The following is a 12,386-nucleotide window of genomic DNA, read 5'->3' on the forward strand; positions in this document are numbered from 1 at the left end:
TCCATTCTCTCTCTCTCCTTGTCCAGTCTCTTTCTACCAACATCCAAGGTTCTGATGAAACGTCATCGACCTGAAACGACAGGCGGGATTTTACGGCCTCGCTCCGATTCCGTGGCGGGCAAGGCGTATAACTCAATCTCTTGCTTCCAATCTACTTAAAATGAACTGAATACCAAAACCAAAAGAACCAACGATAACTTTAAACTTGGTTGATGCCACTAAAGCAGAAGACGTCATAAGCATAGGAAATAATTATACCGGGCAATATAAAATAAAAAATCCAATGCCACAACGGGCGAAGGAACACAATGATTCAGATGTTTACATGCACAGGTCGTTGAAGGAGACAGGTCAGGTTGAAAAGGCAGTTAAACAGGCATCCAGGAAACTGGGCTTTATAAAAAATACGACTAGGGTACAAAAGCAAGGAAGTTATATTAAACTCATACAAAACACTGCTTTGGCTTTAACTGGAGTACTGTATCCAATTCTGGTCATAATAGGAAGGATCTAATTGCATTAAAGGGTGCAGAAAAGATTCACAACAATGTGCAAGGGATGTGGAACTTCAGTCACGTGGATAGATTGGCAAAGATCGGGAGGAGATCGGAGAGAAGTTAAGATTTATTTATTAGTCTCAAGTAGGCTTAGATTAACACTGCAATGAAGTTACTATGAAATTCCCCTAGGCGCCACACACTGGCACCTGTTAGAGGTACACGGAGGGAGAATTTAGCACGGCCAATGCACCTAACCAGCATGTCTTTCGGACTGAGGGAGGAACCGGAGCACCCGGAGGAAATCCACGCAGACATGGGGAGAATGTGCAAACTCCACACAGACAGTGACCCAAGCCGGGAATCGAACCCGGGTCCCCGGTGCTGTGAGGCAGCAATGCTAACCACTGAAGTTCAACATCAGAAGGGGTCCGCACAGAGCAGAGAGCGAGAAACTGTTCCCATGGGTGGAAGGATCAAAGGTGACTGTGGTGAAGGCAGATTCAATCGTGGCTTTCAAAAGCACAGGAGGAAAGATTTTCAGGGTAATGGGAGATAGAGAGGGTGAGTGCAATAGGTATTTTTTGAACCGCAAGGGCACAATGGACACAGCCTCCTTCCATCCTTGTGAGGATTTCGATTACCACCACCCCAAAAGAAGCCAACACTGGCAAATATAAATTCCACTCAAGTTGAATAAGATCATAAATATGTAATGAATTAAACTGAAATCAGCACAAGGGAGTGAGATTGGAAGCTCGGGCTAACTCAGCGGACATGCCACTTTCAGTGTGTAAATGTAATGAGGCAACGGAGAAGGCTGCTATAATCTAGCATTAACAGTGGAATACAAATTTTCAGAAAGGATGGTTAAGGTTTTGGAATATTCTAGCTAGACAACACTTGGAAATATTGTATTCGGTTCCAGACATGATGCAAGCTGCGCACAGAATACAAATTGAGCAAGAATGAAGATGAGATGGGAGGAAAGATTTTTTAAAAACCTCATGTTGTTCAGTTTAGAGATTCAGAGGTTAAGGGCAGATCTCTCCAAAGTATACAGACTAGCAAATGAAGTACACCAGGTAAACTCAGAAGCTGCTTCAGGAACGTAGAATGAGAGGATATACATTTACAGGAGAGTACATTTACAGCATAAATCTGGAAGAACTACTTTTACTCAGCGATAAAGGTTTGAATTAGTTACGCACACAGGACAGTGAAGGGCAAAAACCCAGGAGATGCTCAAATCATTTGGATTCCAAGCCGAGAAAGTTAGGAATGAGTTTCAATGTTCCAAAGGGTCGTGAATGTAGCCCAGTCCATCACTCAAACCAGCCTCCCATCCATTGACTCTGTCTACACTTCCCGCTGCCTCGGAAAAGCAGCCAGCATAATCAAGGACCCCACACATCCCGGACATTCTCTCTTCCACCTTCTTCCATCAGGACAAAACTCTGAGGACACGGTACCAACCGACTCAAGAACAGTTTCTTCCCTGCTGCCCTTAGACTTTTGATGTGGAGATGTCGGCGTTAGACTGGGGTGGGCACAGCAAGAAGTCTCACAACACCAGGTTAAAGTTCAACAGGTTTATTTGGTAGCACGAGCTTTCGGAGCGCTGCTCCTTCATCAGGTGAGTGGGTCTTTTGAAGCTGACCCTAGCCATGACTGTAACACTACATTCTTCACCCTCTCCTTTCCTTCTCTATGAACGGTATGCTTTGTCTGTATAGCACACAAGAAACAATATTTTTCACTGTCTACCAATACATGTGACAATGATAAATCAAATCAAATTAATGAACTGAATGGGGGGGGGGGGCACGTGTTCATGTCCTTTGATTTTTTTTTAAAATCACTATTTTGCTACTTAACTGTTTACAAATCAGTCTGGTAGACAATTTCCTAAAACCGGAGAAATTCAATTCTGTTTGCTGCAAAGTTCACCAAGATGCAAGAAAGTGACATTGCTACAACAACAAAAACTTGCATTCATGTGGCTCTTAGGAAAACATCTCAGGGGACTTCACAGGGGTGTTATCAAACAAAAGGTGACATCAAGCCACATCAAGCCGCAAGAAAGTGACATAGCCACTACAACAACAACAACTTGCATCATTTAGAGTCAGAGAGATAGACACTACAGGAAAAGGCCCTTTGGCCCATCGCATCTGTGCCGGTCAAAGACAAGCCACCTAATGAATTAAATCCCATTTTCCAGCATTTGGCCCATAGGCTTGTATGCCTTGGCATCGCAAGTGCACATCTAAATACTTCTTAAATGTCATGAGAGTTTCTGTCTCCTCTACCCTTTCGGGCAGAGTGTTCCAGACTCCCACCACCCTCTGGGTGAAACACTTTTTCTTCACATCCCCTCTAAACTTCCTGCCCCTTATCTCTGCCCCCTAGCTATCAATCACTCCACCGAGGGGAAAGGTTTATTCCTGTCTACTCAATCTTTGCCCCTCATAATTTTATACAATCATGTCCCCCATCAGTCTCCTCTGCTCCAAGAAAAACAACACCAATCTATCCAATCACTCTTCATGAGTAAAGCTCTCCAGCCCATGCAACATTTAAGAACTGCAACATGGGTGCAAAATACAGCGAGAATTGAGAAACGCAATCCTCGCCAGTGAGATCATGTTTTCTGAATCTTCAGGCCCCTTGCTGGTGACTCGTTAAGGAAGGGTCAGAGAACGGATTGTTAGAATGTAACCGGTGATAACATTGGATCTGTTGTAATGTGACCAATGGTAACAAGCTGTAAGGATCAGCTGACCCAATAAGCCATGTAACCAATGGCAGAATGATGTGATGATCAGCTGACTCAGTATGAATTAGAACATGTTGGGAATTATGGGGAACTTAGAATGGCCCAGGGTGAGGCCTCAAGCTTGGAGTAATGAAGTTTCTTTATTAAACTTTTTCTTTGATTTATAAGTTGGACTAAGTTTTGTCATATTTTTATTGTCTACACTGAAAGAGTTCCTTCTGAATCACTGATTAGCTAACTGACTTTCCCCTTGGCTCTTTAATGTAGGAAAACATCGCGGGGTACTTCACAGTTATCAAACAAAAGGTGACATCAAGCCACATAAGTAGATATTAGAATGGATGGCCAGAAGCTTGGTCTAAGTGGTGGGTTTTGTTGTGTGTCTTAAAGGAGGGAGGTGGAAAGAAGCAGAGGGGTTTAAGATGGAAACTCCAGAACATTGGGCCTAGGCAGCTGAAGGCAATGATGGAGCGACTAAAATAGCGGTGCTTAGGAGGTCAGCATTAGAGGAACGCAGGTATCTCAGAGGGTTGTGTGACTGGAGGCGATTATAGAATCATAGAAACACTACAGTGCAGAAAGAGGCCATTTGGCCCATCGAGTCTGCACCGACCACAATCCCACCCAACCCCTACATATTTACCCACTAACCCCTCTAACCTATGCATCTCAGGACACTAAAGGGCAATTTTAGCATGGCCAATCAACCTAACCCGCACATCTTTGGACTGTGGGAGGAAACCGGAGCACCCGGAGGAAACCCATGCAGACACGGGGAGAACGTGCAAACTCCACACAGACAGTGACCCAAGCCGGGAATCGAACCCAGGTCCCTGGAGCTGTGAAGCACCAGTGCTAACCACTACCATGCCACCTAGAGATAGGGAGGGGTGAGGCCAAGGAGGGATTTGAAAACAAAGACAAGAATTAAAATGTGCTACTTAACTGGGAGCTGACGCAGGATGAACATAAATTGGTGCATTATAATCGTCAAGTCCAGAGATAATAAAAGCATAGATAGGAGTCTCTGCACTAAGGTGAACTGAGGCAGGGGCAGAAATGAACAATGTTAGAGAGGCTGAAGTGGGAGGTCTTGGTGATGATGTGGGTGCACTGGCAGAAGCTCATCTCAGAGTCAAATATGGCACCGCAGTTGCAAAGAGTTTGGATGAGGTTCAGACAGTTCCCAGGAAGAGAGACCGCAACTTGTACCAGGAGCAAAGCCGTCATCTTCTGCCTTCCCAACATTTATCCAGAGGAAGTTTGTGGGCAGCACAGTGGTTAGCACTGCTGCCTCACAGCGCCAGGGACCTGGGTTCGATTCCCGGCTTGGGTCACAGTCTGTGTGAAGTCTGCACGTTCTCCCCGTGTCTGCGTAGGGTTCCTCCGGGTGCTCCGGTTTCCTCCCACAGTCTGAACAACATGCTGGTTAGGTGCAGAAGCCGTGCTAAATTCTCCCTCAGTGTACCCGAACAGGTGGCGGCGTGTGGCGACTAGGGGATTTTCACAGTAACCTCATTGCAGTGTTAATGTGAGCCTACTTGTGACACTAACAAATAACCTTAACCTTGTGTTCATCCAGTATTGGATGTTGAACAAGTTGCCCTATCACTATCCCTGCAATTTCCCCCATTCACAGAATTCTAAACAGGCTAAATTTTCTAAATCATTTGCTACGAATTGGTGAAAAACCCATGAAGCGAAAGTAACAATTTGCACTTATTTTGGGGGTCCAGAAAGTTAGCAAAGGCAGAATGAAAATACATGATAATGTAACTACATGTTTTAAGCAGTCTCATGATATTTGTCTCGATCTGGTGTAATTGGATCCCCAGTTCATATGACATCTAAACAGCAAGTTCAAATTTCAAGCAGTTTATAGCCTCAACTGAATTACTCTCTTCCAATAACAAGGTACAATATTCCCTTGCAACAGGATGTGATATAAACACATGATTACATAGAATAGGACGTCATTACATCATTGAACTATTATGTTGGTACATCAGCAAGGGATTAAAGTACACTTCAACTTGTTATTCAACTCAACTGCAAGATGAATGCTTACAGTTTGGACTGTAGATTTGTAATTTATCAACCGATTTTGAACTACTTTACTCACATTATGGAAGACTTTGCTTAAATTAACATAGAACATAGAACAGTACAGCACAGAACAGGCCCTTCGGCCCACGATGTTGTGCCGAGCTTTATCTGAAACCAAGATCAAGCTATCCCACTCCCTATCATCCTGGTGTGCTCCATGTGCCTATCCAATAACCGCTTAAATGTTTCTAAAGTGTCTGACTCCACTAAATTCAAAGGCTTTACCTGATTTTGCAGGCACAGCACAACAAAAACATACAAATTTAATATAGTTTGCAATGGATAAGTCAGGGGTCCCACAAAGTAATAACACTACTGTCCACCATTTTGTTTTATTTCACATTTTTATCATCTGCAGGATTCTGCTTTGCTGACTTTACAGACCTTGTGAAAGGACTGCCAACAAAAACTATAACATAACTTCACAACTCTTAAGTGACTCGAGTCTTAATACATTTCTCTCATACTGTGCACCAAAGACCAGGCTGAAAAGCTAGCTCTCAATCTCTGTCAACTGGACTGTGACTTTGGTCCCAACATTTGACAATGTATTCTCACCCAGGGGTCAAACAGGAACTCCTGTCACTGTATTTAGCTCATGAATTGGCAAGAAACTTCTCATTTCTCTCCTGGTTTTTGGATAGTGAAACAATAACACCAACAGACCTTTTAACTTCAGCTGCAAAGAAAAGTCTTGCTTTTATATAGGAACAGAAGGCAGCCATTCAGCCCCTCGAGCGTGTTCACAGAATAGAATCACAGAATCCCAACAGTGCAGAAGGCGGCCATTCAGCCCATCGAGTCCACAGACTTTCCAACATCTTACTCAGACCCTATCCCTGTAACCTGACATATTTACTCCACTAATCCCCCTAACCTACACATCTTGGGACACCAAGGAGCAATTTTAGCAAGGCTAATCAATCTTTGAACTGTGGGAAGAAACCAGAGCAAGTGGAGGAAACCCACGCAGACACGTGGAGAAGGTGCAAACTCCATACAGTCACCCAAAGCTGGAATTGAGCGCAGGTCCCTGGCGCTGTGAGGAGCAGTTCTAACCACTGTGACACCATGCTGCCTGTGTTCTGCTATTCAATTAGATCATGATTGATCTGTATCACAATTCTGACCACCCACCTTAACTCCATATCTGATTTAATTTATTAGTCACATATATTAGTATACAGTGAAAAGTATTGTTTCTTGCGTGCTATACAGACAAAGCATATCATTCATTGAAAAGGAAAGGAGAGAGTGCAGAATGTAGTGTTACAGTCATAGCTAGGGTGTGGAGAAAGATCAATTTAGTGCAAGGTAGGTCCATTCAAAAGTCTGATGCAGGGAAGAAGCAGTTCTTGAGTCGGTTGGTACATGACCTCAGACTTCTGTATCTTTTTCCCGACGGAAGGTGGTGGAAGAGAGAATGTCCGTGGGGTCCTTGATTATGCTGGCTGCTTTTCAGAGGTAGTGGGAAGTGTAGACAGAGTCAATGGATGGGAGGCTGGTTTGTGTGATGGATTGGGCTACATTCATGACCTTTTGTAGTTTCTTGCAGTCTTGGGTAGAACAGCAGCCATACCAAGCTGTAATACAATCAGAAAGAATGCTTTCTATGGTGCATCTGTAAAAGTTGGTGAGAGTCGTAGCTGACATGCCAAATTTCCTTAATCTTCTGAAAAAGTAAAGGCATTGGTGAGCTTTCTTAACTAGTGTCGGCTTGGGAGGACCAGGACAGGTTGTTGGTGATCCGGACATCTAAAAGCCTGAAGCTCTCAATCCTTTCTACTTCGTCCCCATTGATGTAGACAAGGGCATGTTCTCCTTTACGCTTCCTGAAGTCGATGACAATCTCCTTCGTTTTGTTGACATTGAGAGATTATTGTCATCGCACCAGTTCACCAGATTCTCTATCTCATTCCTGTACTCTGTCTCATCATTGTGAGGTCCTTCAGACAAAATATTCTCTTCTAAAAGTTGAATTTCCGAGACCTATTATTTAGGGAAAGTCAAGGGGTTGACACGGGCAATGTTTTCAAACGGCTTACATACAAATCAAACACACCACACCACCTAGCTCACCTAATGCAGCTCTCAAAACAATCCACAAAGTAATGGGGGAAGTGGCACTCACATCAATCTCTCTCTGTATTTTTATTAAGGAGCTTCCCCCAAACGAGAGAGAGCAGGAGCACTGGCTGGGCAGGTGGTGTCAATGCTGCTTGGGGTTAGGAAAAGGAGAGAGAAGGGCCCTGCCATTGGAAAAGGTTACACTGACGGCTCCCAGCCCTTGATCTGAGCCTTGGTGCAGGTCAGCATTCACAAGGGCCTGGTGCTCTAGAAGTTGATTCCTGCATCCTGTTTCCATGTGTGCTGTTTATAACTCATCTCCAATTTGTTAGTTTTTTACTGCCAAAATTCACAATCAATCTATTTTCTTCCTGCCTTGATTGACAAGTGTGAACTGGAGGAATTATATCCGAATGAATAATGAATTGAGGGTTTTGATGTGATTGTGGAGACTATACTTCTGATTCTGAAATGTTTTGCCTTTGGTCCTCAAAAAAGTAGGATTGACTTTGGCCTGAGGTAAATGAAAAACTACGGGTTATTCGGCTAAAACTTATGGGAGAACTTTTAGACAAGTATGTACGGTACTCCTGGTCAACAAAAATCTACCACTCTTAAGTATTAAAGTGGTCCCCAGTCCCTCATCCTGGGGAACGAAGGGGGAAGAGAGGGGTGGGGTTCCAAATGCCCACCAACTTGTGTGGAAAGTAATGCTTCCCAACCTCACTCCTGAACAACCCAACTCTGATTTTAATGTTATTCTGATTGTTTATTCAGACTCTTCTGTGCTGGATTTTGGCATCCATACCACTTCAATTTACAGTCTTCACAGAGATCGATGGACTCAGTGGACGTTGATGCAATCCAAATCATCTGATAATTCTTGCTTGCATCTTGATCTGGCAGCTGTTCCATTATGCTGCCACTCTGTGGATCAAGGTCATAAATCCAATCACGTGACTTAAACTGGTGACTGAAATGATAATATATTTTTCCCCAAAAATAACCAGGCAGCGCCAGAGTGCAAATCTTGTGCTTTTAGACAGAATACCTGACATTCTTGGTCGAGAGCAATGTCAACAGCAGAACGCCTCCACTGGATGCATGCCTGATCTAAACTGATTCAAGTGTCAAGTTTGTATTGGTAATATGATTAAGCCAGTTAATAATCACAGCTGCTCTTTGCTTCCAGTGCTCATTGTTAGAGCACTTCAGGTCAAAAGGCCTGAAAAAAATGTACTGTTCACTATGAGAACAACAGTCAGTGAATGTTAACGCGAGTTGTTGGCCCAGTGCTCTACTCAAGGATATGCAATCGGACATTTGGCATCACTGTACAGCACTTGAAGACAAGAACGTGGAAATGGATGCAAATGTATTGACCACTGTGGCACAGTGGTTAGCAATGCTGCCACACAGACCCAGGGACCCCAGCCTTGGGTGACTGTGTGTGGAGTTTGCACGTTCATCCCGTGTCTGCATGGGTTTCCTCCGGGTTCCTTCCACAGTCCAACGATGTGCAGTTTAGGTAGATTGGCCATAGTAAATGCATGGAGAATTGGTGCAGACTTGATGGGCCAGATGGCCTCTTTCAGCAGTGTAGAGAAGCTATGGTTCTATGGATACAATGCACAGCTATCAAGGTTTACATCAAATCCAGCATTTGATAGTTCACGATTGCAACTTTGGTGAGGTCTCACTAAAAGCTCACTAAAGCTTTGTTTCGATCACTTTCATACCAACCACCAACATGCAATAAATCACTCCAATATATCTCTATCTGATCGATCTTAAATATTTGCCTTGCTTCAAGTTTGAAAAGTACATTCACACTGCAAGAGCCGGAATCCTGACAATCAAACCTTGCTGAATGAGATAAACATAAAGGAAGCAGACTCAATCCAGAACCAGGTCATCTGACTGACACACCACGTTTGCCATAGGTGTGAGCTGATAAGAGCTTTACACTGCCACAGCGGGTTTCAAAGTGAAATTCCAGTGTTTCACTTCTCAAATCAGCTGGTGCTCAAAACAAACAACTCATTGAAATGTCACAAACATTTACAAACAGCCTTTTCTTCAACAACTTCCACCTCTAACATAGAAAAAGCACTGGACGATTAACCAGGTCTGACATTGCATCACACCAGACAGGAGGCCAAATACCTTGATTCAAGCAGTAGGTTTCAAGAATCATCTTAAAGGGAGAGAGATAGAAAGGCAGAAATCTAATCAGGGAACAACTTGGACTTGTATAGCACCTTTTTTAATATAGCAAAGCACCCCAAAACACTTTACTGAAGCATTAATCACAATCTGTTGCTCAGGCACAAAAAGGTATTTAAAAACTTGCATTTATATAGCACCTTTCACAACCACAGGGTGCCCCGTAGCACTTCACAGCCAATGAAGTGCTTTTATGAAGTGTAGTCACTGTTGTAATGTGCGAAATACAACAAGTTGTGCACAACATGCAGACAACAAACATCAATTTGATAATGACCAGATAATGTTTTTTGTTTTGTTGAATCTGGGATAAATATTGGCCATGACACTGGGGGGATAACGACCCTACTCTTCTTTGAAATAGTCCCATGGGATCTTTTACATCCACCCATGGGGCAGGCAGACAGGGATTTCAGCTTGATGGCTCATTTGAAAGACGGTGCAGCACTCTTCACCCCCCTCCCCTTCCGAACCCAACCTTTGAGCGGCGCAATGGTTAGCACTGCTGCCTCACAGTGCTGCCTCTCAGTGCCAGGGACCTGGGTTCGATTCCCGGCTTGGGCCACTGCCTGTGCGGAGTCTGTATGTTCTCCCCGTGTCTGCATGGGTTTCCTCTGGGTGCTCTGGTTTCCTCCCATAGTTTGAAAGACATGCGGGTTAGGTGCATGGTCATAGAGTCGTAGAATCATGCAGCATCAAAGAGGCCCTTCAGCCCATCAAGTCCACACCAACATATTAGAAACAGCTGAACTCCCACCTAATCCCATCTGCCAGCACTTGGCCCATAGTCCCGAATGTTATGATGTGCCAAGTGCACATCCAGATGCGTTTTAAAGGATGTGAGGCAACCCACGTCTACCACCCACCCAGGCAGTGCATTCCCATCCCCTGGGTAAAAAGGTTTTTCCTCACATCCCTCCTAAACCTCCTGTCCCTCGCCTTGAACCTATGTCCCTTTGTGACAGACCCTTCAACTAAGGGAAGAGCAGCTCCTTATCCATTTTGTCCACGTCCCTCGTAATCTTGTACACCTTGATCAGGTCACCCCTCAGCCTTCTTTGCTCCAAGCCTACCCAATCTCTCTTCATAACTTAAAATGTTCCATCCCAGGCAGCATCCTGGTGAATCTCCTTTGCACCCCCTCCAGTGCAAACCTATAATGTGGTGGCCACAACTGCTCACAGTACTCTAGCTGTGGCCTCACCAAAGTTCTATACAACTCCGACATGACTTCCTTGCTTTTGTAATGTATGCCTCGATTGATAAAGGCAAGTTTCTCATATGCCTTTTTCACCACTTGACTTAACATGCCCTTCTGCCCTCAGATCTGGGGTGGCACAGTGGTTAGCGCTGCTGCCTCATAGCGCCAGGGACCCAGGTTCAATTCCCAGCCTGGGTCACTGTCTGCACGTTCTCCCCGTGTCTGCGTGGGTTTCCTCCGGGTGCTCCGGTTTCCTCCCACAGTCCGAAAGATGTGCTGGTTAGGTGCATTGGCCGTGCTAAATCCTCCCTCAGTGTTACCCGAACAGGTGCCAGAATGTGGCGACTGGGGGATTTTCACAGTAACTCCATTCATTGCCGTGTTAATGTAAGCCTACTTGTGACACTAATAAATAAACTTTAACATAAGGTGTAGGGGCAGGCACGGGTTAGATTCCCGACTTGGGTCACTGTCTGTGCGGAGTCTCCCGTGTCTACGTGTGCTTCCTCCGGTTTCCTCCCTCACTCCAAAGACGTGCTGGTTAGGGTACACCGAGGGAGAATTTAGCATGGCCAGTGTACCCGAACAGGTGCCAGAGTGTGGCGACTAGGGGATTTTCACAGTAACTTCATTGCAGTGTTAATGTAAGCCTACTTGTGACTAATAAATAAACAAACTTAAGCCGACTTGTGACAATTGTTGAGTGGAGAATTTGTGGAGAATGATGTAAGCTTGTGACACTGATAAATAAACCTTCAATAGAGTGTCAGAGAGGTCAGGGTGAGTGTGGAGTTTGCTGCCTGGTTTCAGACAGGCCATCCTCTGATTTGATTTATTATTCTCACTTGCGTGGGGATACAGTGGATTGGCTCTGCTCTCATTAACTGTCTCCCTCTCTGCCTGCTGGAGCTTCTGGAAGCTTCTGGCTCCATCGCCGCTTACCTCAGGTTCATGGGTCTGAGTCTCACCGCCACCTTCACCGAGGCCATGGCTCCTCACTCGCCGCTCTCCTCCCTCTGGGTGGGTGTTTGTGTGTTTACCGCTGCGGCCCGGCTCATTTGCGGGAGGGCGGGGGGGGGGGGGGGGGTGACAGGGGGCAGCCCCTCTCACCGCCGCCCGGGCTCCTGCTCCACCTCCATCCCCACAGCCCCGGTTCGGCGCGGCCCAAGCCGTATCGAGAAAGCGCCTGACAACAACGCCTGACGGTGCCCGCCGGGGCTCAAGAAGGGAATCAGCTCCCGCCCCCTCCGCCCACCGATTGGGCCATCCCTGCTCTGATCGGCGTGAGCAGCGTCCAATCGGCTTCGGGAATGGGATGGGGGGGGCGGGGTCACTGGTGTCGCCGCGCTCCGCCCGTCCCCGCGTGCTGCCTCCTAACGTCACGACGTGCCGCCCCGTTACGTCACCGCGTCGGGCTACCCACGTTTCCCTGGCAACGTATCCAACTGGGACGTCACGCCGCTGGCCGGGCCCGGCAATGCGCCTGCGCACAACTTTCCCATTGTCCCTG

General features: G+C 45.7%; 1 protein-coding gene across 4 annotated transcripts in view; it reads right to left on the reverse strand.

The window, feature by feature from the left end:
- Positions 1 to 12,156, reverse strand: part of kif16ba (kinesin family member 16Ba) — a 154,643-nt gene extending 142,487 nt beyond the window's left edge. For 3 of the 4 annotated variants that reach the window (XM_078230378.1, XM_078230381.1, XM_078230382.1), the window contains exon 1: positions 11,819 to 12,129. In XM_078230378.1, the coding sequence (XP_078086504.1) occupies positions 11,819 to 11,865 (47 nt within the window). In that variant the 5' untranslated portion in view covers positions 11,866 to 12,129. Of the gene's footprint in view, positions 1 to 11,818 lie in introns of all 4 variants that reach the window. The other variant, XM_078230379.1, reaches the window with a different exon arrangement.
- Positions 12,157 to 12,386: the final 230 nt, after the last annotated feature.

The sequence above is a fragment of the Mustelus asterias genome, chromosome 15, assembly GCF_964213995.1.
Source record: "Mustelus asterias chromosome 15, sMusAst1.hap1.1, whole genome shotgun sequence".
NCBI classification, from domain to species: Eukaryota; Metazoa; Chordata; class Chondrichthyes; order Carcharhiniformes; family Triakidae; genus Mustelus; species Mustelus asterias.